General features: G+C 44.0%; 1 protein-coding gene across 1 annotated transcript; it reads right to left on the bottom strand.

The window, feature by feature from the left end:
* Positions 1–4859: 4859 nt before the first annotated feature.
* Positions 4860–5801, bottom strand: LOC138795349 (olfactory receptor 13C2-like). Its single transcript, XM_069974337.1, has one exon. It carries the CDS (start codon positions 5799–5801, stop codon positions 4860–4862), a length of 942 nt encoding a protein of 313 aa, XP_069830438.1.
* Positions 5802–27875: the final 22074 nt, after the last annotated feature.

The following is a 27875-nucleotide window of genomic DNA, read 5'->3' as shown; positions in this document are numbered from 1 at the left end:
GCGAAACCATCAATAATTTAAGAATTAGGCCTTTTAGATGTTGGTGGAAAAATGTGCAGATGGTGATTCTGGGGCTGATTGAGGTTTGAATGATCAGGGCAGCAGGAGCGGGACCGGGACCTCCGGCACTTGGGCAATGCCACCACAGTGATAAAATTAGAGACGAGCAAAGCTAACACAGCAAATTATTGCCCAATTCATTATAAAATAGCAGAACACGGTGGCCCCAATGACAGCCGCACATTTTGGCATGTTATAGTGACTGGGCGGGTCAAAGTGTTATCCATAATCACTGGCAGACGTCCAGTCATCTAACTTGCTTGCCCAGCCGTGACCCCTCCCCCTCCCCCTCAACACTACATAGGCTGACTGCTTCCGAGAGAATCGGATCTTCCAATTACAAAGTGACAGTAAAAGCAAAGAGGAGAGAGGAAGTGGAGAAGCAGCAATGGAGAGTTGTTGCAGTGGAGAGTTTTTGTAGTACTGAAGAGGGAAAGTAGTGGAGAGTACGATTAGTGGAGAGTCAAATTAGTAGAGAGTCAGATTAGTGGAGAGTGGAATTACTGGAGAGACGGGTTACAGGGAAGTTAGATTACTGGAGAGTCATTAGTGAAGAGCCTGACGATTGGATAGTCGGACTAGTGGATAGTCGGAGTAGTAGAGAGTTTTAGTGGTGGAGAGTTGTAGTAATGAGTGTGTTACACTCATTAACATAATTTGGGATAATCCCATGCTCATGCTACTGTCCTAAAACAGTTTAAAAACCTTTTAAAGCGTCATTTTGTTAAAGGAATGATCGAACTCGGCCAAAAGTTCGGTTCATGAACTAAACTAATTTTTGGCAAGGTTCAAAAGGAACCTGGGTTCAACAAATTTGGTTCGCTCATCTCTACTCACCACTAGGGATGAGCCAAGCGATTCTGGCGAAGCCAGATTTGCATCGAATCCGGGGATAAATTTAATTCTAATTGCGTAGCGAATTTCACCCGATTGACTTCATAAATTCACCAAACATGTCGGCAGCGATTGCGGCTGTCTGTGTTGGCATACAGTTAAATGGTTACTCTATGGGAGAAAGGGATTAATAATAATCCCTTTATCCCATAGAATAAGGTAAAAATCGCTATTCAGCAGCTCTGTGTAGTCCCTGCCCCTCCCGCTGTACACAGTGGCCGCCTGTTGAAGCAGACAGCACTCCGGCTGAAGATAGGAGAAACAGTGCCTCCATCCCACACAGGAAGTGGGTGGAACGTGGACCGCCCGGAAAAGGAAGGGGTTCAGACGTCGGTTGCATGGCAAGCCAGCAGCACCATGAGTCCCAAGCTCCCATTATTGACAAGCCAGAGGACATGCCCAAGCCAAAGCCTGTCTCCACCTCCTCTGAGCAGGTCTGCATCAGCATGCCTCGGAATGAAGAACTTGTGGCTCCCGACCCAGATGTGGCAGGGGCGCTAATGACTCAAATGCGCCAGGTCCCTGTCATCCCCTGGGAGAAAGGGGTAGTGATACAGCCCCGATTGATGGACGGAAGGCCACCAAGCCCAGAGGGGCCTGTGATACCACAGTGGTTCTTCGGGGACGAGGACTGTCTGCACAATGTCCTCCAGGACATCCACAGAGCCTTTAAGGTACAGTAGCCCTGTTCCAGAGAGCAGACTCGCACCGTTGTATCAGCAATTTTACAAAGAGCGGATGGACCGTGAGCGGGAGATCTGCCAGAGACTAAGTGAGCCCACTGAGAAGGACGCTCGTCCCTTGCGGCTGCAGGGGACTGTACGAGAGTTCAGCTGTGACCAGGGGTATGACAACAATGGACCCAAATGGTACTTTGTTAACCGGGCCTCGGTGAAGCGTCGTGAGCTGCGAAAGCCTCTGCATACCCTGTTCCCGGGAGAGCAGGTAGAGTTCACCTCCATTCCTACGCCCCGAGGTTGGTGGGCAGCGGGTGTGACCAGAATACCGCCCCCACCTTACACCAATATGAAGGACGACTGGTCTTAGGATCCACAAAAGCCCTCCGTAGCCCTCTGCGAACTCCGGATGGGCTGTGCCCGTGGTTCCGGTCCCAGCGCCTCTCTCCCCTCTGGCTCCAGCAGCAGCTGCAGAAGCAGTTCCAATGGTTCCGGTACCAGCGGCTCCACCAGTTCCAGCGGTTCCTGCAGCCGTTCCAGAGGCGGCCATCGAGGTACCAACCGCACCAGCAGAGGCCACCCTGGTGGTTGAGAAGCAAGAGCCTGCAGTGTCCACTGTGTCCTGGTCCACCAACCCTCCAGGAGTCCGGGATGTCGCCACCACCACCATTGTGGAGGCGAATGCCACCTGGCATCTGCACCTCGTGCTGGGAGTGAAGATGCTCAGTGGTTCTGGAACTGCCACCAAAGTGGAGAAAGCTGTGTCCACAACACCTACGGGGGTTTCGGCCGAGTGCTCCACCCCAGCACCATCGGGAGCAGCAGCAGCAGCACGGCTTCCAGCCTTTCCATCACTCCCATCAGGAGAAGAGCGACCACCCTTGTCCAGCGCCAAGGGCAGAGCCGCCATCTTGGCTCTCTACCAGAGGCAGTTATGCTGAGTTAGTTAAGATACTGTTTAACCACTTAGTGGCAGGACTGCCCAAGTTGAATGTAGCTCAAGGACTACAGTGTAAAAAATGTTTACAGTACCGTTTAAGAAATGTGCCTGGCATCTACCATTATTTCGAAGTCTGCTTATAAAAAGTTTTATATTAATTGCATTGTTTTATTTGAGTAAAAGTGCCTGGTTCTTAAACCATGTAATGTGTTTATTTCACCATATTTTTAACTTGCTATTGTTTAGGGGTGTGACAATCTGGGGGTTACTCACTCGCCATCTCCTGGGTCTGAGAGGTTGGCACATCACAAACTTCAGTGCAGTCAGTGCTGAATTCTTTAAACTGACCACAGTCGCTTTATTTGTCAGTCCAAGGAAAAACATAAGACATAAGCAACACTTTGCAAATAAAGTAAAACCTAGGCCGTCTAGCCACTGACTGTACTACACAGCTTCCCTAGCTGTCACTTCTGAGCCCACTGCTCAACACTACCAGATCCACTGGTCTCACCAAGACTCCTTGGCTGCAGCTCCCACACGCCTAGCACAGCCTGAAGGTGCGTTTACACGTAATGATTATCGTGCGAATTTGCGCGATAACGATCGAATTCGAACGATAATCGTATGTGTAAACGCAGCGAACGATCAAACGACGAATGAGAAATCGTTCATTTTGATCTTTCAACATGTCATCAAATCGTCGGTCGCAAAAAATTCGCAGATCGTTCCGTGTGAACAGCCGTTCGCCGATTTAACCAATGTGTGAGATAGGCTTAAGCGATCGCAAAACGATTTTCCGTACGATATATCGTACCGTCTAAATGCTGATCGTTATAAAAAAAAATCGTTACTCCGACATCATTAATCATACGATCGGGCCAATTATCGTTTCGTGTAAACGCACCTTGAGTTCTCCCACCCTGGGAGTCTTCACCTGGGAAGCTCTGAAGCCTCTAATAGATCCACCAGGTGGGTTTCAGAGCCTCATCAGCTCTTAGGTTGGAGTTGAGTATTTGGACCAGGTGCTCCACCTGAACCCCTATTCCTATTCCAGAGGCACAGTACAGGGGGTTATAGTTTGTTGAGGTTTAGTGTGTTAAAAAGACACACATCTGCCATGGACTTCCCATTCCAGTGTTCTACCTTCACCAAGAGACTACCTTCACCTCATTGTGCATAGGTTCCTCTGCTCCTTCACAGGACTGAAAGATCTCCTGAAGAAGCGCCAGACCGAGGTAGGGAACAGGACAAGACAGTGAGCCCTAGACACTAGAACCCACCTTCTGTCCCTACCTACTTGCCTCAACGGCATTAAACAGCCGCAGACAACCACGATGACAGTCCCTACACTGATAAAGTGTAACACAGAACAGGACAGACAAAACAAACACAATAAGCCAGAGTAGACAATCCGGATGAGCAACGTCGGGTGGCAAAAGTACAAAATCAAGATCCAAAAGAGTAGTCAAAGTCAGGCAGTAATGTCAAGACAGGTGGCAAAACAGGGAAGTCAGGAAACAAAGCCAAAGGTCAGAAATATACAGACAATAGCAGAGGTAAAAGCTTTAGCAGAATACAACTGCAGGGAAATGAGGAGCTAGCTGATATTTATCTGGGATCAGGGACTGGGTCCGGCAGCTGATTGGATCAGCCCTGATCTTAGCACCCGGCTCAGCTGGACAGGCCTAAAGAAGGATTAACCCCAGCACTACCAGAGTGTAACAGCCAATGCTTGTGTGGCTGGGAAGCTAAGACAGCATTCAGACAGACCGAGGAGGGCAAAGTCCCATTCCTGGCACCTCTAGGGCTAAGGCATTTTCCCTGATGGGGCTTCCGCTTTACAATGTCTAATGCTGTCCTGTGAGAAAGACTTGTTTGATGCCCAATGATGCCCATGATGCCCAGTAATTTAGTAATGTCCACTGCTGTCCTGGGACCAAAATGAGTTTACGCCGCTGATCCACTGATGTCCACTGCTGTCCATGGCGGAAATTGAATGATTGACAGGCTAATTGACATTTAAAAAAAAAATCAACATTTTTCAACTTTTGACACTTTCACAGCAACATGGGATGAAAAATTTGCCCTTTTTTAATAGCCTCACTATGGTAGCTACTAAAGTTTAACTGTTTTAAATGAAATTCGGTTATATGTAATTCGCAAATATTTGCGAATTCGTGCGAATATTAACGAACTTCGCGAAACGAATTTCCAAGTGATTCGCTCATCTCTAGTCACCACCTATTAAGCAGTTATTGTTTAACAATTTTAATGTAATTCACAGGGTTTTACGACACTGTATTTGCTATAGAACATGTAGTCAAGATTTTCCGAAAACCTTCTTTTACATCATTATTCCTCAGGCTGTAGATCACAGGATTTAACACAGGAGTAAAAACAGCATAAATTAGAGAGATATATTTCAGATAAGAGGAAAAACTTTTTGTCTTCCCCATATACATGGTCATAATTGTAACAAAAAATATCAGCACCACAGTGAGGTGGGAGGCGCAGGTGGAGAAAGCCTTGGATTTACCATTGACTGAACGGATTTTCATTATAGAAATAATAATACAGATATAAGTCACTACAATGAAGATTAGGGGTGATATTAATGTGAAAAAACTTATGGCAACTGTAGTTATCTTATAGAAGGAGAGGTCACCGCACGCCACCTCCAGAAGAGCCAAGATCTCACAAACAAAATGGTTCAATGTGTTTTCTCTGCAGAATATAAGAGGTCTCACCATGGTCGGAACAGTTGATACAATTAAACATCCCGGCCACATAATAACAGTGATGGATCCACATAGCCTCCAACTCATAATGGTGGTGTAATGTAAGGGGGAGCATATAGCGATATACCGGTCATAGGCCATCACCGCCAGCAGGACGCATTCCGTTACTGCTAGAAACAACAAAATGTTCATCTGTGTGAGACAACCGATGAGGGAAATCCTTCTGTTTTTCGAAAAAAGATCAAACAGTGAATTTGGAACAGTGGTCAAAGAACAACACAAATCCAGAAAAGAGAGATTACAGAGGAAATAATACATAGGAGTGTGTAACTTAGGAGTGAGGAGAACGGTGACGATCAGGAAGCCGTTCCCCAGGATGGTCAGTATAGAAAGGACAAAAAACAGGATGAAAAGCAAAATACAGGTCTGAAAATTCTGAGAAAACCCAATGAGGACGAAATGTTTAATAAATGTGTGATTTCTAAGCTCCATGTTACAAGTAATAACATTGTCCACAGGCCGGTGATATATACAGAAGAAGAGGATGGTCCTTAAAGTAAATATCTAATACTTGATGGGCTTTAGTAATAAACCATTTGTATGTTATTATGATGGAGTTACGACCAGGATGACCCAGGACAATGGTGTCAATGGTAAAAAAAAAATGATGGATAATGAAAAAATTATAATAATGAAAAAAACAAACAAACAAAAAAAACCGGCAGCAACTGTTTTAGATTTTTCTCCCAATGTCTCCAAGAATTCGGTGAGACAGCAACACTAAAAACGAAATGGCCAGCTGTCTGAAGGCCAAGATTAGCCTTATAGGTAAGGGATTACATTACTATATAACACGTATATATGAAATTCTGTAATCTTCTTGTGTATTGCAATGTTTACACAACGTCAAAAAAACAGATAAGGCGGAGTCTTTGACTAGTTAAAAAGACATCTGTTATTGTCGCGATGTAATTGACTTCAATGCAATGCATTGAATTTAATGGAATGATGGACATCCAATGCAGAAAGTGTAAAAAACAACGGATGTTGTCTACACAGACATCAAAATAATGATCATGACAATTGTTCACACACAGTTTTTCTTTTTCACCATTATTTCAATGTTTTTACTATTAAATTCAACAAATTTTTCAATGAAAGACAAAGGGCGGTCAGTCCACCTGACCTAGAATAATGTAGCAACAGTCGTCATTGTTCTGCCGGGATGGCAAAACAGCAAAATTACTGACATCATTTTAAAGTCAAAATATTTTAAATGGAGAGGAAAAAAACGCCGTATGAACATAGCCTTCTACTAGACATGGCTATATATATAGAGACAACAATTTTATCTACTATATTGTCAATTTCACAATTACATCATATTGTGTTTTCATTGAAAAAAAATATATATTTACTTTTTTTTCTGTCTGAATATGAAACTGTGGCTGAGCCTATGTGGACAAACAGGTTGTTATAATTTATTCATATTGTTTTCTTCTGTTTTGGATAACTGGCAACAAAATATATATAAGGTCACTATAAAACTACATCCACAATATGTAAAAACCCTTTTTTTATATGTTTTTCAGTAGATCAGTTGAAATCAGTCTCTGAAACAAATTGCCAAATCCTTCAGATACATCAAACAGTTACAGATGTGTCCAGCCTTACCTTTCCTTTAGATAAGTTCAGAAAAGTAATGTCGCTTTATTTGAGTGCACTCCTTTATATAACAGTTTCCGCATCTCCTCTCATAGATCTACATAGTGTTCACATATCTTTAACTTTCCTTGAAAATTTTTTAACCTCATAACAGGGACAGCTAAGTATATTCATATTAGAGATAAGATTAGAGTGGCCACATTTGTAGAAAAGTCTTAAATGATCTTACTAACGATGATACCCCTGTTAGATATTCCCAAACATATCAGCGTGTGGTGGGAGATGTGCTTCTCTGGAAGACACTTTCTTCCATCTCTGATAGACTTGTAGAGAGACTAAGAAAGTGTTGACATTTGAATAACAATAAATCATGGCTTGGCCACTCCTATCTATGTCCATACGTATTTCTGTTATTGTCTATCACACTGTAAGCTCAAGTGAACTTACTGGACATGAAATGATCTTACTCTGGAAAGAAATCTACATACTGTCTATGATATAGATAAGAAAGTGTATAAATAACACCTGCAGGTTGGAGAATCTCTCGGGCTTGAGCCTCAGCAGATACTTTGGACAATGATGTGAATAATTAGGAAATATTTCTCTTATAATTATATTATGTCATATACTGGATATGGGGCCATGTGTTTGTACTGGATATAGTATATGGTATATGTCATGTACTGTATATGGGGCCATGTCTTTGTACTCGATATAGTATATAGTATATGTCATGTACAGTATGTAGTATATGTCATATACTGGATATAGGACCTTGTTCCTTTTCTGCTAATGAAAAAATCTTTTCAATTAAAAATCAATGTTTAAAAGACAAGAAGAAGAACACAGCTCTAGTATTCTCCTGACAGTGACTCCCAGGAGCTGCCTGTCAGAGTCTATGGCCAGTAATGCCTCATTGAGCGTATTCTATTCTGATTCTTCTATTTATCCTTTTTATATGTTATAGAGTCCTTTATAAGATACTGTACCTTATTAGAGATAATCCCAGATGTAATTCCACCCAATGTCTCCAGGTAGTCGCTGACAACGCTCTATACACACAACAATTATTTCTATTCATGAAATATTTAATTCTAAATGTATTTATCCAAAGAAAGTAATATTCTAACTTCTCCATATACTTTATATTGTATCGGTGTCATAGCCAGCTGATATCTAAGGAAATGTTGTTGCTTCCAAGTATTCAGAGACTAGCGGCCATTCTGACCATTCTGTATCCAACCAGTGCGTAATACAGCTGAAATATACAAATATAGAGGATACGCTGATATGTATCTGAGGTTGTGTATCATTAGCAATGTCACTAGCTGGATCTGCTGGATACAATATATAGCGAAACCACCAATAATTTAAGAATTTGGCCTTTTAGATGTTGGTGGAGAAATGTGCAGATGGTGATTCTGGGGCTGATTGAGGTTTGAATGATCAGGGCAGCAGGAGCGGGACCGGGAACTCCGGCACTTGGGCAATGCCACCACAGTGATAAAATTAGAGATGAGCGAAGCTAATACAGCAAATTATTGCCCAATTCATTATAAAATAGCAGAACACGGTGGCCGCAATGACAGCCGCACATTTTGGCACGTTATAGTGACTGGGCGGGTGCAAAGTGTTATCCATAATCACTGGCAGCCGTCCAGTCATCTAACTTGCTTGCCCAGCCGTGACCCCTCCCCCTCAACACGACATAGGCTGACTGCTTATGAGAGAATCGGATCTTCAGTGGAGCAGTGGAGAGTTGTAGTAATGGAGAGTTGTAGTAGTGGAGAGTTGCAGTAATGGAGAGTTGTAGTAGGGGAGAGTTGGAGTAGTGCAGAGTTGTTGTAGTAGTGCAGAGTTGTAGTAGGGGAGAGTTGTAGTAGTGCAGAGTTGTTGTAGTAGTGCAGAGTTGTAGTAGGGGAGAGTTGTTGTAGTATTGCAGAGTTGTAGTAGGGGAGAGTTGTAGTAATGGAGAGTTGTAGTAGTGAAGAGTTGTAGTAATGGAGAGTTGTAGTAGGGGAGAGTTGTAGTAATGGAGAGTTGTAGTAGGGGAGAGTTGTAGTAATGGAGAGTTGTAGTAGGGGGGAGTTGTAGTAGTGGAGAGTTGCAGTAATGGAGAGTTGTAGTAGTGAAGAGTTGTAGCAGTGGAGAGTTGTAGTAGGGGAGAGTTGTAGTAGGGGAGAGTTGTAGTAGGGGAGAGTTGTAGTAGGGGAGAGTTGTAGTAGGGGAGAGTTGTAGTAATGGAGAGTTGTAGTAGTGCAGAGTTGTACTGGAGCACAGTTGGAGTAATGGAGAGTTGTAGTAATGGAGAGTTGTAGTAGTGCAGAGTTGTAGTAGGGGAGAGTTGTAGTAGGGGAGAGTTGTAGTAATGGAGAGTTGTAGTAGTGGAGAGTTGTAGTAGGGGAGAGTTGTAGTAGGGGAGAGTTGTAGTAGTGGAGAGTTGTACTGGAGCACAGTTGGAGTACTGTACTGTAAATCACAAGTTGAATAAAAAAAACTACACAGCACATTCAATTTCTTATCAAACTCATCCCAAATCCTGTACAATAACACATTTAACTCCTTTCGTTCCCACTGCAAATCTGTTGTGAACCCAGCCTTACACAGAAGACACCACTGAGGAAAGGTGCTCATTGAACCTCGTACATATGGCCACAAATTGTTGGAGTACTTGTGCTCTGACACACACAAAAAGAACATCTGTATTAGGGATGAGCACTGGCTGGTGACCCGGGTGGACCCTTGTTCTTTTAGAAAATGACAAAAAGTGAGGTTTTCCCAACATTGGTTAGGGATGCCAAAGTCAAATTCTACCATGAGCTTTTGCGCAGTTGGTTATTTGAGACATCCCAGCAACAAGACCTGCCTGCGCCCCCAATAAGGAAGACCTTAGCCACTCGACAACCAAGATTTCTGGTGGAGGAGTGAGGTGCAGCACTAGCCATGGTAGTCAGTTGAGTTCAGTCACTTATGAGTGACTTCCTCAAGCCAGCAAAGTAAGAAACCTGACAGCCCCACAATCAACTCTCCATGCGGCGGGATTCATCCGTGGAGTTCAAGTCCTGGCACTTGGTCCAATGAATCTTACCATGCATATCCAATTTTTTCAGAAACCCATGGGGATTAACCAATATTTGTTCTTGGAGTTTTTACAATATCACAAGGGTACTTAGAGCTCACACAATGGTTCCTGATAGGGTAACTATTGTTTGATGTTTTAATGGATTGTGGTTTCTTAAGTGCTTTAAGGTTATAGGAAGGGTACTTGATGGGGTATATATGATGGAGGATGATTTTCTCTAACTGTGATATAAGAAGTTTCTAAAGCTACTACCAGCAGCTATCTGTTTCTGAGAGGCAGGTTACCTTGCCCTATTTACTATCCATTCATCCTTAAATGGTTGCTTTTTGGGTTCTGTTGCTCAAAACTCACAGCGGATGCACAGCTGTTTTTTAGTGACCGTTCACACTATGGAGCGGACGGATAATACAAAGTTCATTGTGGAACTTTCTAGCTTATTTCCAGTACTCATCATAGTACTGACTGTTATAAAGAGTGACATCTGAATACACCATTAGTCAGCTTTTTTGGGAATGACGAAAGCGAGGGTGGGAAGGTCACTCCCATACCCCATCAGGGGTTTACCCCTTCCCAGTTCCAGAAAGCTTAAACACCCCAAAAGATCCATGCATGGGTTGCATCTTGTACTTTGGCACTGGTGTTCATATGTATGTTTGTCTTGGAAAAAGCCTGAGCCCTAGATTCAACAAGGTTTTTTTTTTTTACTTCATTATTTGCACTTTTTTTTTTAGAAGACGTTCCAATGCAGTGGCAAATTCTTTCCCAACTTTAAGTAAAACCTTCTGGAATCTGGCCTATTCTCTGTTCCTTTCTCCATCACATGGATCGTGCTTTTGGGGGTGGGGTTTTCCTTTATATTTAGGTGTATCCTAATTTTAATTTTTTGGGCAGTTAAATGGCCCAACTCAACAACTCTACTACCGTAAAAGACTACGGTAAGATCACTTGACATTTTAAAAAAAATGGCTGTGTGTGTCTATTCCTTGGGGGTTTTCTTTCTTTTCTCCAATATTTGAATTGAAGAAAATCCTAAAGTCTCCACCATTAACTGTTCTAGGGCCCTATGGGTTGAAAAGAGTCCTATTGCTGTTGCTGCCACCTTCACATTTATGTGCTATTTCCCCAAGGGTTGGAGAGAGTCTGAGTGCTACCATTGCCACCTCCATCTCTATGTGCTAGGCCCACCAGGGTTGAAGAGAGTCCTACTGCTGTAACTGCCAACTCCAGGTCCATGTTGTAGGACCTTCAGGGATGAAAACAGTCTGAGAGCTGCCACTGCCACCTCCATGTGTTAGGTCCCACAGGTTCAAAAAAGTTTTACTGCTGCCACTGCCACTTACAGGACTATGTGCTAGGCTCCTCAGAGTCTAAGAGAGTCCTACTGCGGCTGCCACCTCCAGGTCTATGTGCTGGGCCCCGCAGAATGTAGAAAGTTCTAATGTTGTTAATGCCACTTACAGGTGCCTGTTCTAAACCCCTCTGGGTCTATAAAACTGCCACTGCTGTTGCTGCCACATTCAGGTGTCTGTTCTAGCCCTCCTAGATCTAAGTGATATCCCCTGATGGTGCTGCCACTTTAGAATGTCTAATTCTGTCCTGGGAGAAAGTGTCATTTTACGCCACTGATCCACCAATGTCCACTGCTGTCCTAGGAAAAAAATGGACCCAAAATCTCTATGTTTTGTTCCCTGAGCCATTTAGTTGTCACCTTTGCTTTATGGCAAGGTGCTCCATCATGCTGGAAAAGGCATTGTTGATGGCCAAGTTGCTCTTGGACGGTTGGGAGAAGTTGCTCTTGGAGGACATTCTGGTACCATTCTAAATTCATGGCTGTGTTTTTAGGCAAGACTGTGAGAGAGCCGATTCACTTGGCTGAGAAGCAACCACACACATGAATGGTTTCAGGATGCCAGTTACAGTTGGCATGAGACAAGACTGGTGGTAGTGCTCACCTCGTCTTCTCCCAATAAGCTGTTTTCCAGATGTCCCAAACAATCGGAAAGGGGATTCATCAGAGAAAATGACTTTCCCCCAGTCCTCAGCAGTCCACTCCCTGGACCTTTTGCAGAATATCAGTCTGTCCTTGATGGTTTTTCTGGAGAGAAGTGGCTTCTTTGCTGCCCTCCTTGAGACCAGGCCTTGCTCCAAGAGTCTCAGTGCAGATGCCCTCACACCTGCCTGCTGCCATTCCTGAGCAAGCTCTGCACTGCTGGTAGCCCCATCCCGCAGCTGAAACACTTTCAAGAGACAGTCTTGCTGGTCTTTCTTGGGCAACTTGGAGCCTTTTTGGCAACAATGGAACCTTTCTCTTTGAAGTTCTTGATGATGAGATGGATTGTTGACTGAGGTGCAATCTTTCTAGCTGCGATACTCTTCCCTGTTACACTAATTTTGTGCAGTGCAATGATGACTGCACGTGTTTCTTGAGAGATAACCATGGTTAACAGAAGAGAAACAATGATGCCAAGCACCAGCCTCCTTTTAAAGTGTCCAGTGGTGTCATTCTTACTTAATCATGACAGATTGATCTCCATCCCTGTCCTCATCAACACGCACACCTGTGTTAATGGAGCAATCACTGAAAGATGTCAGCTGCTCCTTGTAAGGAAGGGCTGCAATGATGTTGAAATGTGTTTTGGGGAATAAAGTTAATTTTCTAGGCAAATATTGACTTTGCAAGTAATTGCTGTTAAGCTGATCACTCTGTATAACATTCTGGAGTATATGCAAATTGCCATTTTAAAAACTGAAGCAGTAGACTTTGTAAAAATTAATATTTGTATCATTATCAAAATTTTTGGCCATGACTGTGTACAGTATATACTAGAAAATGTACCCAGCGCTGCCTGGGTATAAAGTCTCAGTGTGTTTGTTCTAAGGTGCCCAGGAGGACAAGCTAAAGATATTGTTTTATCTGAGTTAATCAGTGGAATTAGTGTATATCTGTAGTGCATAGTTGGAGGGGTTCTGTATACCCACAGTGTATAGTTTTTAGGGGTCTCGCATATCTGTAGTGCATAGTTGGGGGGGCTGTATACCTATAGTGTATAGTTGGGGGGTCCTGTATACCTGTAGTGTGTAGTTGGGCGGGCTCTATACCTGTAGTGTATAGTTGAGGGAGGTCCTGTATACCTGCAGTGTATAGTTGGTGAAGGTCCTGTATACCTGTACTGTATAGTTCGGGGGTCCTGAATACCTGTAGTATATAGTTGGTGCTGTATACCTGTAATGTATAGTTGGTGGAGGTATTGTATACATGTAGTTTATAGTTTGAGGGTCCTGGATACCTGTAGTGTATAATTGGTGGAGGTCTTGTATACCTGTAGTATATAGTTCAGGGGTCCTGTATACCTGTAGTGCATAGTTTGAGGGTCATGTATACCTGTAGTATAGAGTTGGTGGAGGTCCTGTATACCTGTAGTGTATAGTTTTGGGGTCCTGTATACCTGTAGTGTTTAGTTTGGGGTCCTATATACCTGTATTATATAGTTGGGGGAGTTACTGTATACCTGTAGTGTATAGCTTTGGGGTCCTGTATACCTGTAGTATAGAGTTGGTGGGGGTGCTGTATACCTGTATTATATAGTTGGTGGAGGTCCTGTATACCTGTAGTGTATAGTTTTGGGTTCCTGTAAACCTGTAGTGTATAGTTTGGGGACCTGTATACCTGTAGTATATAGTTGTGGAGGTCCTGTATACCTGTAGTGTAAAGTTTGGGGGTCCTGTATACCTGTAGTATAAACTTGGTGAAGGTGCTGTATACCTGTCTTTTTTTTTTATTTATTTAAATGCTTTATTTATTTTTCATTGTTCCCAATATAACAAATTTATACACAAAATAACACTCGCAATAACACACACAAATATAACCTCAAAGATAAAAAGCAACATCTCCCAAATCACCCCTCCCTCCCTCTCCCCCCACCCCTTCCCCACTCCCTATCCCTCCTACTGAGTCGAGCAAAAAAAAAAAAAAAAAAAAATCCACATAACTCCTTATCCCCTACTGCCCTCGTAGTATTTTTCATATAATGTACAACACCTTTCCCACTGAATTCTACCCGGGGCTATCGGGGAAATCCAATTCCGAACCACTAGTAATTCAACATAAAAAAAAAAACCTAAGTATCTTATTTTTCTTTTTGTTAGAGATCTTCAATGATGACGTGTCTCCCAGAATGGCCAATCCAGGTGTCTCTGCTAACTCCACCCCCATTTCATCCTTCAGTTTATCATAGACATAAGACCATAACGGTGCGATCTCACGGCCCTCCCACAGTAAATGCAAAGAACCCGCACCCAATAATCCGCACCGGGGACAGTTATCGTCCCTTCTTCTCTTAATTTTTTCAAAAAATACTGGAGAATAGTAAAGCTGATGCACTATATTAAACTGTATTAATTGATGACTGCCAGACCCCGACACATTTTTAATATTTTTATAAATAAGCGGCCAATCTACTATCCCGTCCCCTCCTAGCTCCCTCTCCCATTTTCCTTGACTCTTGTAATCCCAATTGCTTACCTTACAGAGCCCACGGTATAAGATCGAGATACACTTTTTCTTAATAGTTTGAAATCTAATTCCCTCAACCACTGGAGACAGCTCCACCGCCCGACCTCCGTCTGCCTTGGACCAGGAGCACATGGCACCACTTAAGCTAGCATATTCCAACCAAGCATTCTCCGATAGTCCAAACTCCTCCCTTAAGGCCAACCATCCTTTTATTTCTCCCTTATTCCATACATCATCTAGTTTTACAAGCCCGGCCCTTTGCATTTTCTTTAGACCCCCGAGAGCATTTATAGACGGCAGGTTATAGTTTCCCCACAACGGAGCAAACCCAAACAGTCCCTTCAATCCCAACCATTTTTTAAGTGTTTCCCACACTCTAATCAGGACCTTGACCATTCCCCATCCCTTCCAAACACCCTGCTTCAAACTACCTGCTTCTAGCTTCTGGAATATGTCCCAGTTCTGACCTCCCCTCTCTTCACCTATAGCAACAAAAAACTTACTATTGCTATTCCATGCAAGCCAGTACAATTGGGCCACCAGAAAGTATAACTTCAGATTTGGTAGCCCCAACCCTCCCCTCTCCTTTGGGGAGTTGGTGGAGTTGGAGTATAGAGTTGGTGAAGGTCCTGTATACCTATAGTGTATAGTTTTGAGGTCCTGTATACCTGTGGTGTCCTGTATACCTGCAGGGTCGTATTTACCATTTGGCACCCATTGTCTGGTGCGTAGGGTAGCACCTTGCAGAGGGGCAGTACCCTCCCGTTCAGACTTGCCAGCAAATCTGGTGTCTTTTCGAGGGGGGTATGGCGGTATCGGTCAGGTATAGCAGTGTTATCCAGTTACAGTATGGCGGTATTGGTCAGGCCTGGTATGGCAGTGTTATTCAGTCACAGTGTATTGGAATTGGTCAGGTCTGGTATGGCGGTGTTATCCAGTCACAATATGGCGGTATTGGTCAGGTCTGGTATGGCGGTGTTATCCAGTCACAGTATGGCGGTATTGGTCAGGTGTGGTATGGCAGTGTTATCCAGTCACAGTATGGCGGTATTGGTCAGGTCTGGTATGGCAGTGTTATCCAGTCATAGTATGGTGGTATTGGTCAGGTCTGGTGTGGCGGTGTTATCCAGTTACAGTATGGTGGTATTGGTCAGGTCTGGTATAGCAGTTTTTTTCAGTCATAGTATGGTGGTATTGGTCAGGTGTGTTATGACAGTGTTACCCAGTCACAGTTTGGCGGTATTGGTCAGGTTTGTATGACAGTGTTATCCAGTCACAGTATGGCCGTATTGAACAGGTATGGTATGGCAGTGTTATCTAGTCACAGTATGTCGGTATTGGTCAGGTCTGGTGTGGCAGTGTTATCCAGTCACAGTATGGCGGTATTGGTCAGGTCTGGTATGGCAGTGTTATCCAGTCATAGTATGCCGGTATTGGTCAGGTGTGGTATGACAGTGTTATCCAGTCACAGTATGGTGGTATTGGTCAGGTCTGGTATGGCGGTGTTATCCAGTCACAGTATGGCGGTATTGGTCATGTCTGGTATGGCGGTGTTATCCAGTCACAGTATGGTGGTATTGGTCAGGCTTGGTGTGGCAGTGTTAAATGTGACATGTGGAGCTATTACCTACCAATCCTGATGCTAATTGGTGAGTGAGGATGGGGCATCTTCAGGTTTAGTGCTTAGGGCAGCAGCAGCTGGTAATACTGTCCTGTATACATGTACTGTATAGATGGAGTAGGGGGTCCTGTATACATGTACTGTATAGATGGAGTAGGGGGTCCTGTATATACATGTACTGTATAGATGGAGTAGGGGGTCCTGTATACATGTACTGTATAGATGGAGTAGGGGGTCCTGTATACATGTACTGTATAGATGGAGTAGGGGGTCCTGTATACATGTACTGTATAGATGGAGTAGGGGGTCTACCTCTTATTTCTGTGGATCTATTGTGAGGCAGCTTCCCTAGCAACCACAACTCCCTGTGAAAATGAGAGCAGTAATCCTATTGGTTGCTAAGGCTCCAACTGCCGTTTTCTCTGGGCAGCTGCAGCTAATTATGTGTGTGCAGTGAGGAGATTTTCCAATTCATCTCTATGGGGCGCCGCTCTTCCCCCTCCCCCTCCCCTCCTGTACATCTGGCAGGGACGGGACCCTCGCAATAACCTTCCCGGGCACCCAATGTATCTGTGTGCCAAATTTGGGGTCAAACGGTTCAGGCGTTTGGAAGTCTATATGGGACAGACGGACAGACAGACAGACTTTCATTTTTATGATATAGATAGTCCATCTATAGAGATAAGATGAGAGGAAGCACACCTGGAAAATGATTGAATGATGTTACTGATGATACCTTCCACCTGCTCGGTACTCCATGATGTTCTCAAGCTCTCCTGAATGTGGTAGGAGATGTGGACTCCTGGAGACGCCTTCTTCCACCTCACACAGACAACTTTTTGTCAACAATTATTCCTTCTTCCCTCAGAAATGATCTGCTCATTCCCATAACACCCAATCCTGCTTTGGCCGCTCTTTCAATAGACATTGAGATTTATCTTATTGTCTACTAGTATATGGGGTAAATGGGGCGTAACCAGGAACAGGTTTAAAGGGAACCATTCACCCCGTGGCCCCCGTTATAAACAGACAAACCGTCACATAAAGGTCAATATACTTACCATATCGCTCCCGGTCCCGTCCCGGATCTCGTTGTTGACACGGAGAAATCGCCGAATCTTCTTCTCCCGCCCATTATGGTAATGAGCTGAGATGAGTCCAACGTCCATAGGAAACGACGGACGAGTCCAACTTATTCATGAGGTCCTCTTCTCGTCGCCGCCCATCCACGCCTCCTGGAACTTGATTGACGTCTTCAGTCTTCAGTCTCCTCACGAATTCCCGCGCAGGCGCCGTTGCGAAGGTCTCGTCATCTCTTCTGCGCCTGCGCGGTAAACAGGATACGTGCTCTTGACGTTCCTGTGTACCGCGCATGCGCGAAGTCCAACACGTCACCAGCTCTGACAATCGGCGCACGCGCAGTAAACATTGAAGCTGTGGAGCGGCTTCAATTGTGAACTGCGCATGCGCCGAAAACGACCGTCACGGCGCCTGCGCGGGATCCGGCGAGAAGAGAGAAGACGAAGACGAAGAAGACCCGGCGTCAATCAAGTGTCGGAGGCGGGGAGAAGGCTGGACTTCGGGCCGGCGGCGCTCATTACCATAATGGGCGCGAGAAGAAGATTCGGCGATTTCTCCGTGTCAACAACGAGATCCGGGACGGGACCGGGAGCGATATGGTAAGTATATTGACCTTTATGTGACTGTTTGTCTGTTTATAACGGGGGCCACGGGGTGAATGGTTCCCTTTAACCTCCTAAATTACCAGTTCTTTAGTGGGGTAAATAGGGCAGTAGACATTCCTTACAGGCTTTGGGAAGAACAGTCTTTTTAATAATAATAATTTCTAAACTAATCCAGATGGAACCACTTTTTATTCTCCTTTGTCTAATTTAGTCTGGGAAATATATGTTGGTGGGATGTTCACTTTATGCTTGAGAAGGGTCTGTCCTTAAAACTTCACAGTAGAGATGAGCAAATATACAGTAATAACAAAGCGAATATCATTGTTAGCTCGGCAGTCGTCTTATTGCCTTTTAACTCAGTGCCGTTCCTTTCCCGGTGCCTGGAAAAGCTGTATCCAGGCAAATTTCTCCCAGTTTCCCAGGACTAGATCCAGTTTTTCCTGATACCCGGAGCAGAGCGGCTCCAGATGATGTCAGCTTGTTAGCTCTGGTGTTAGTGAAGATTACCGCACGCCACCTCCAGGACAGCCAGGAGCTCACAAACAAAATGGTTCAATGTGTTTTCTTTGCAGAATATTAGGGGTCTCGTCATGATGGGGACTGAGGCTAGAACAAAACTTCCCGACCACGTTATAACCGTGATGGATCCACATAGCCTCCAACTCATAATGGTGGTGTAATGTAAGGGGGAGCATATAGCGATATACCGGTCATAGGCCATCACCTCCAGCAGGACGCATTCAGTCCCCCCTAGGAATAACATGATATTCATCTGTGTGAGGCAGCCAAGGAGGGAAATCCTTCTAGTTTTTAAGAAAATGTCAAAGATCAATTTTGGAACAGTGGTTGATGAGTAACACAAATCCAGAAAAGAGAGATTACAGAGGAAATAATACATAGGAGTGTGTAACTTAGGGGTGAGGAGAACGGTGACGATCAGGAAGCCATTCCCCAGGATGGTCAGTATATAAAGGACAAAAAACAGGACAAAAAGCAAAATACAGGCCTGAAAATTCAAAGTAAACCCAATGAGGATAAACTCTAGAATTGTTTGATTTCTACGTTCCATGTTACAAGTCACGTTATATTCTCCACAAGCCTCTGAAACCAGATACAAAAGTGGACATTTCAGTGGGCAGTTAGAACCATAGAAGATGCCCCCCAGGCTTTGTCTAGACCCTTTCCCTTTTAGTATTTCGCTTCTTATTCAGGAAAAAATTTGTCCCCAATCCTCAGTCCACGTGAGTGCCAGCCCATGGCCGTGTCTAAGTTTTCCAGGCAGTCCTTAAGCTGCATCCACCTTCTCCAGGCAGTGGGAGTCAAATGCTGACAGTTCATCAACCCAAACTTACTGTACGTTTACTCATCCCTAGAGCAGATGTAGTGCCCTAAACCAATTTAGCACTATATGAAAGACTGCTTCCCTGGTGGCCTGGTCAAGTACCCAAGTAGTACCCAGACAGAAAAATTTTAGGGATGGAGGAATCAGAGGAATGCCTTGACAGGTGGTCGTACCAGTGGGTTAGTGTGATGCAAATAGGCAACAAGATTATGAGGTCTCGGCTGTTGTTACAGAGACTTAATATCTCGCAACACAAATGGGGGACATTTATGAAGACTTGTATGCCACTTTCCAGGCAACAAAAACAAGAAGCAAAAAAGTCAAAAGACAAGCTCCGATTTGCGATTTTTTTGCGTTTCTGCCCCGAGGCCTCAGTGTAAAAGGGGTGGAGTTTAAGAGTAGTGAATAGAGATGAGCGAATGTACAGTAATAATGAAGCAAATCACTTTGTTAGCTCTGCAGGCCGCTTATCAGTCTGCTGCCTTATAACTCAGTGCCGCTCCTCCCCAGGTGCTGAGAAAAGCTGTCCCTGTCCCTCATCCCCTACTGGCCCCCAAAGCTTCTGTTCAGCCCCAATCTCTTCACTGCTACTTGTCTCTATTGTTCGCTTCTGAGGCAAGTGCCCAGGACCTGCCCGCTTAGCCAATCACTGGCCACCGCAGTGCCCTCTCTCTGTTAGGATCTTTTTCTATGGCACAAAACAAGATTTTCTTATCCTCTGTGTGCAATAGAAACGCCAACATCAGAAGCCATGTCGCAGTTGTCTTACTATTGCTGGTTTCACACATGGCAGTTTTTGTGCCGAAACCAGAAGAGGATCCAAGAGGAAAAGGAGAGGTATAAGGAGAAGTGTAAGACCTCCCTTTATCCCATTCGAATCCGCGTCTGGCTTCTGCAGTCACAATCTTTTAAAAAAACAGCATATAGAAACCTAGTTGGTTATTCCTTACGTCACCAGGTCCTTTCTTCTTTTAACACATATGCATAGAGCAGATGCCGAATAACACAATGTGAAAGGAGCTTTACCTTCAGGAACAAACACTGAACTCAAACTGATGGACTCAGCAATCCTCCCAATGCCGGAGGCTGCGCTCACACATTGGGATTACATTTGTGATTGTTTCAGTCTCTCCATCATTTTCCAAATGTAATAACTGAGGTGCAACATGTGAACACAGCCCAATACTAAAATATAATCCATAATAAATGGCTTGAAGAGGAACACACACACACACCCACACCTACACAGAAACACCGACACACACAAACACCTACACACACAAACACATATATATACACACACACACACACGCCTACAAACACCTACACACACACACAAAATTATAGATAGATAAATAAATAAATATCATAGCAATCCATTATGATTCTTATACATATTTATATTTAGAATGTGATAGTTTATTTTTTATTTATATTTGATTTGTCTATTTATTTAGTGCATTATTTTCAAGAATAACATGATATAAATGAATCATTAAGCTGAGGTTCTCGTCCCATTATGCAAAAGAGTAAAAAAACAAAAACAACCCTCTGCTAACGGAAAGCAAAAACAGACCAAATCCTTTAAGAGTTACTGTAGGTTAGAATACAACTGGCAGCGAAATAAGGGACGATCGGTAATATTGTATAGGACACGGCTATGTATACGGACATTCAGCTTTGTATTATTCGTAGTTATTACATCTATTGGATCGATAAAAGCAGAAGGCGACTGGAGTGACTGATCCTGACAATGACTCCCTATGTGCTGCCTATAAGTGTAGAGCGATCAGTAACAGTGTCACCTCATATGGCGTCTCCTGTGTCTCCCCCTCCCATCTATATCTCTATGTGTCTTTTATAGGTTGTTTTACCTGGTAAGAAATAACATTAGAGAGAAGTGCGGCTGTAATTTCCCCGGTGTCAGTGTCTCCATGTGGACGCAGCCAACACTCCAGACACAACAATTATTTCTAAATAAATTTACTATTTTAGCACTATACAGTAGCCTGGGGCCAGTTACTGTACCAAGGTTTTTTTTGGTGCTCTAAGCAAGTCAAGAAAATTGCAACTGTCCACCCCCCACATCCCTCCCCTAACACACCCCCTCCCCTAACACACACATACATGCCCCAACAGTGTTATCTCTGGCTGGTCTCCCTGAGATCAGCGATCTGTTTCTCTTATGGCTCTACTAGGCATTGCTCCCACCTAGCCAGAATCCTGCTCCACACTGATGAGGAGCAACACCCCAAAACAGCTGTATGTGGATGGACACCTGGCCTTGGTTTTTCCCTTGTCATTACATTGACTTATAGGACCACTTAATATGGTGGTTTCCCAACAGGAGCCACCCCTTGGCTGGGCCCTTCCCGAAGGATATCTAGCTAATTGTGTGTTTCAAGACTCTTAAATGACGCTACCCAGGTTCTTTTTTTCATATCAGTAACTTTACTGGGGATCAGCCCCTCTGCCCTTCCTTTGGGGGTGACTGTGCTGACTGAAGAATTCTCGGTGAAGGGAAAGGTTGGTCCTAATGTCTGGTTACTACAACTGTGGTATCCTACTGTTAGTGTTCTATGCATCTATCAAAAAGCTTTCTCTCAGGTTAAGTGGTGGATGAGGTATTTATAGTTTCCCCACTAGGTGTCAGTGTTTATTTAACTTATATGTATTCTATTGCACAACCATGTGTTTGTGCTGACCAATATGAGGTGCTTTCTCTTTCTTGAGCTATACTGGCTCTCTACACACATTCAACCCCTGTAGGAGGGATAAGTTAGCTCTGTGTGGGAGGAAGTACTCAGTTCAGTCTAGTGTAGTCACTGAAGTGAACAGATGCAGTTAGAGACCAACAGTTCTTTTACTACAACCGCTATATCTACAATACAGTGCTGAGCACACCCAAGGGAGAGTAGTAACCAAGGAACACCCTAACCCATGCCAGAACACGAGGAACTAGCCTTGATAGGACAAAGCAGCCAGTACAAAAGGCCTATGTATCCTAATGCACAGTACAGGTAACTGGGACACCTCGGACACCTAGCTACACCTCGATAACCACGGCTGGGGCTTGTACTACCCTACTGGGACAGGTTCTTTGAACCATGCGGCAGAAGGTGGTCAGACACAATCTAAACACAAGTACAAGTAACGTTTCATGAAGATATCTCCAGGTTTGCAGAGTACACAGCTACACTAGGTTGGGGCTCCTCTGGAAAACTACTCTTCTCTACTTTCTACACTAAAAGCACCGCCACAACTTCCTCTCTTACTTCGCTCAAGCACCTTCTCTAAGCACAAAGGTCAAGCACTCTAGTGATTAAGATTACTGTCCGTAAACGGTTATATTTTTATACTACCGGGACTCATCCGCACGCCGTGGGTTATTTCCTCCCTTCTGTGGGTGGCGGTACCGACAGTCCGGGTGGGTCAGTTGCCACTCAGGACTGCAACAACCCAAGGGACCCAACCACAACCCGATAAGTTACTGACCATTTGGGGAACACAGCCAGGCATACAACAAACAAGTATCAACATCACACCTGTGTGCTGGACTAGCACCCCTCTCATGGGCGGGTCAGGGGTTGCTCACATAAACTATTATCATCAAACCCTCAGGCACAGAGGCCCGGGGTACAAAACCCCTTTATTACAACCAAAAAAAACCCTAAGTAAAATATAACTTTGAACAATTCAAGTCTAAAATAATGGTAGTGACATGATCTCTAAAAACACATATCTAGTACTAGTATACAAATACACTGGTGGTCAGATGAAGGAGATACGCCTATCTTCCTATGATCTTGCCTACATTTCAGTACAGCCTGCAGTTACTGCACCGATATTAATGATAGTACTAGATATATGCTGCTTAAAACCCACAATAGTGCCCCCTCTCTACATGTTTTGTTGCATCAGCAATGTCATCGGAAGAAACCTGGAGGCAACCTGGACAAGCACTGGCGTCACCACACTAACACCTCCGGCTGAGCTGACGAAAAACAAAACTAACATCACCTGGTGGTCCGCCACACAACTCTAGGGTTTAGCACAGCATACTGGCTGGTTCCAGACTCTCATTGAACTGGATCAAAACTGAACTCAACTAGGTCAAAACCTAGACTCCTCTAAACACACACTCTGCACTGCACAGAACTAGGAAAGCCCCTATCCTATACAGGGTGGTGTGACAGGAAGTCAAGGTAATGTAGTGGTGAACTTTACTGCCCTGCTTGCAGCAATCTCCATCCAGGCCGCTCCATTATAAGTCTATAGGCTCGCTGGAGGAAGATGATTGACAGCAGCAAAGTGAAATGTGCTACCTTGCGCTGCTCCTAGATTATTCTATTAAATGGGGTGGGAGTCTCAGCAGTGATCAAAACGTTTGACATGTCCCTTTAAAAGTAATATATATATATTATCCAGGGCCGTATTTACCATTAGGCACCCGTGGTCCGGTCCTAGGGCAGCACCTAGTCTCCCATCTCCCATTTCCCATTCATACTTGCCAGTTAATCTGGTGTCTTTTCGAGGGGGGAGGGGGAGGTAGGTTGGTATTGGTCAGGTCTGGTATGGGGTTGTTAATCCGAGTGTTACCAGGATTAGTGACCATACGCCTATTGGTTACCGCATGAGGGTCTGGTTCCGGCTGCATCTGGTGATGTACAGTAAATTTGTGAACACGGCCTAATACTGATAAGATATCAATATGAAAATCATGATGCTAATTGGTGGTTGAAGATGGAGGGTCTGCAGGTGTAGTGCCGGGGGCAGCAGCAGCTGGTAATACGGCCCTGATAATTACCCTTTCCTGCCCGAAAACATTAATAAAGAACAGCTTTGTATTCCTTCACAATGTATTTCCCAACTTTATTTATCTTTAATTTGTTCATCTTTACAATTCTTGGGTTTCATACATAGACAAAATCAGACATTACAGAAATAATGTGTGTGTGTGTGTGTGAGAGTGTGTGTTTGTGTGTGTGTGTGTGTGTGTGTGTGTGTGAGAGTGTGTGTGTGTGTGTGTGTGTGTGTGTGTGAGAGTGTGTGTGTGTGTGTGTGTGTGTGTGAGAGTGTGTGTGTGTGTGTGTGTGTGTGTGTGTGTGTGTGTGTGTGTGTGTGTGTGTGTGTGTGTGTGTGTGGGTCATATAAATAGGAGTATATCACTGTTATGGTAAACCTGTAATTATTAGTGTTCACTGGGTATTAAAATGCTGGAGTTCAACACTCGAATAATGAGCCCCATTGAAATTAATGGGGGCCTTGATCATTTAGCCAGGTGCCTATACAAATATTAGAAGGAAAACATGCAATATATAACTGCATGGCACATTAGTATTGCAGCGGCATACCTCCAGAACTCTGTGTCTTGCAGTTAGGTATTGTTGGGGCGGCTATCTTGCGGCTATAAATATCTTGGTATTGTTGGGCGGCCACCATAATTGGGTTCAGTAAGGGCTAGCCCACCTCGCCGTCATTGGCTGGGTAAAGTGTTCTAGCATCCCCAAAGCCCCCCGTGTTGTCAATTTTTATTATTCTTTACTTTTGGTTGGTGTTTTTTTGCACTCAGGTGTATGTATCATCTATTTTGTCTTCTTTACAATATCTTATTAAAGGTTAAGCTTTATTGGGATCCATGATGATGTACCAGATTTTTTTTAGGATTTCCATACTTAAATCCATCATGTCCTAGTGTTGATCATCCAATCAGCCTCATCTTTCACTTAGATAAGAAAAGGAAAAGCTTTTTTACGACAGGTTCATCCACAGTATGCCGACAGTATGAAAACAGTAAAAGGCCATATGTAGAGCCTCCGTGTCTCCTCTCGTAGACTTTACACAGCATTTACATGAAGCAAGAGAAGGTCATGACCGGTGCTGAGAGGAGACGCCAAACTGTTTGGGTTCAGCACTGTTCTCCAAACCCAAATGTTGAAGGTTGAAGAAGGTTGAAGAAGCTGTGTGCTGCCCTAGGGCTACCAGAAAAAGATTGATATAGCCTATGGCTGTCCCAATATTTTCCAGGACACCTTGTGGCATCATGCAACTTCTCCATCTCCGCTCAACACTAATCAGGATGTCAAGTTGCTGCAAAAATCTGGTAATTTCATGATGTTTGAAGACTGTGGTACATGACTTATAGGAGCAGCTCTCACAGGGAGGTTCACCAACCATCTCAAGATGTGGTCAGGATTTTTTGAAGGCCTTCTTTCACTTCATTGTTCCTCAAGCTGTAGATCACAGGGTTTAATGCAGGAGTTAATACTGTATACATTAGGGAAATATATTTCAGATAAAATGAGAAGCTTTTTGTGGTGTACACGATCATAATCGTACCAAAAAATATTAAGACTACAGTGAGGTGGGAGAAGCAGGTGGAGAAAGCCTTGGATCTTCCTTGTACTGAACGGATTTGCAATATAGAAGTAATAATACAAATATAAGACACCACAATGATAATAATCGGTGATAATATAGTGAAAAATCCTATAGAAACTATAATTATCTTATAGAAGGAGAGGTCACCACACACCACCTCCAGAAGAGCCAAGCCTCTACAAATAAAATGGTTCAATGTGTTTTCTTTACAGAATATCAGAGGTCTCACCATGGTCGGGACAGTTGATACAATGAAACCTCCTATAAACATAATAACAGTGATGGATCCACATAGCCTCCAACTCATAATGGTGGTGTAATGTAAGGGGAAGCATATAGCAATATACCGGTCATAGGCCATCACCGCCAGCAGGACGCATTCTGTTTCTTCCAGAAATACCATAATATCCATTTGCATGATGCATCCCAAGAGGGAAATCCTTCTGTTCTTTGATAATAGATTAAACAGCAATTTCAGAACAGTAGACGATGAGTAACACAAATCCAGAAAAGAGAGATTACAGAGGAAATAATACATAGGAGTGTGTAACTTAGGGGTGAGGAGAACGGTGACGATCAGGAAGCCGTTCCCCAGGATGGTCAGTATAGAAAGGACAAAAAACAGGACAAAATGTAAAATACAGGCCTGAAAATTCCATGTAAACCCAATCAGGACAAAATCTATAATAAAAGTTTGATTTCTAAGCTCCATCGTACTATATTTCCTCGATAACGGTTACATGGACTAAAAAGGGTTTGTTTAAAAAAAAAAAAAAACTATAAAAAAACACAACAATAATAAAATTACAAAAATGTTTATAGAACTAACCATATATACAGTGGTACCTTGGTTTAAGAGTAACTTGGTTTAAGAGCGTTTTGGTTTAAGAGTTTACAGTTTTTCAAAATTCTGACTTGGTGTAAGAGCATTGCTTTGGTCCCTGTGCTGGGTGGGAGGGGGAGTGGGGGAGGGGCATGGTCTGCATAGCGGGGTCTACAGCACTGTATTTTGACCCAGGAAGTCTCCCTTACCTTCCAAATCATAGCAGATCCACTTCAGGCTGGGGCTTACATCAGAGGACAGGACGGTGGAGGTAATCTCTCCATAGCTGTAACCCCTCTCTCCCCGGACAGAGAGCGCTGCATGTATGTGCCCACATCTCCCTGCTCATTCCTTCCTGCTCCCTGCAGTCTCTGTCCGCCCTTATGTTTCCCATCCTCTCCATTACTCTACAGTAACTTATAATATCACAGATTCTGCTGTTTCTGAATGTTTGTTTCATTAGTTTTACATCTTATTCACAATAACAAATCATTATTTGGGGGGTTTGGAACCAATTGTCTGCATTTCTATGATTTCTTATTGGAAAATTTGCTGGATTTGGATTACAAGCACGGTCCTGGAACCAATTATGCTCGTAATCCAAGGCACCACTGTATATCCATGTGGATCCAACTTTAACATGCAAGTACAGAAGGATTTCCAAAGTTCAACTAATAAGAAAATATTCACAAAAGGCCCCTAAAAATAAAGGTTATAATAGTTATGTCTATAGTGGTAATGATTCAACCCAACATTCATAAAGGGAGAGGATGAGAGTGGAAAAAAAATCAGGATCTATTCAGTCACATGGAACACAGTTGTTATAAAGTCAGAAAATAAGATTTTTCTTATTAGCTGAAGTGTCAAGGAGGTGGAGCCGATCTGCTGAGGCAGTAGCGAAATTAGAGGGGGGCAAAGGGGGCGGTCGCCCCTGGGCCCACCAAGGCTTGGGGCCCCCCGGGCCGGTCCCCCCCCAGTACACTTAAGGGCCGCAGAGGCCGGATGTTAATTAGGCTGCTCTGCCACTTTAAGGCTGCCCGGCAGTAGTGGTCGCTGCACTCAGGGCAGACACTGCAGCTTCCTGTCTGTCTGTCTGCTCACTCTATACCAGGGCAGAAGAGACACAGACAGGACCCCCTCCTCACAGCCCGGGCCCCTCCCCCGCTCCCTCACTACCTCCTCCGGCTGCTTCCTGCTCTCCTGGATGTCGGGACAGAAGAAGAGGAGGGGCCCAGAGGCCGACTGTGAGGAGAAGATCAGAGAACTGCACCACATGGCCCCCTCAGAGCTTCCCTGCAATTACAGTAAGTGCTGTGTGTCCCTGGGTGCATGGGATGTCTGTGTCACTGGGTGCATGGGATGTGTGTGTCACTGGGTGCATGGGATGTGTGTGTCCTGGGTGCATGGGATGTGTGTGTCCTGGGTGCATGGGATGTGTGATGTGTGTGTGT

The sequence above is a fragment of the Dendropsophus ebraccatus genome, chromosome 6, assembly GCF_027789765.1.
Source record: "Dendropsophus ebraccatus isolate aDenEbr1 chromosome 6, aDenEbr1.pat, whole genome shotgun sequence".
Lineage (NCBI taxonomy): Eukaryota > Metazoa > Chordata > Amphibia > Anura > Hylidae > Dendropsophus > Dendropsophus ebraccatus.
This window is presented reverse-complemented; position numbering and strand designations above follow the sequence as displayed.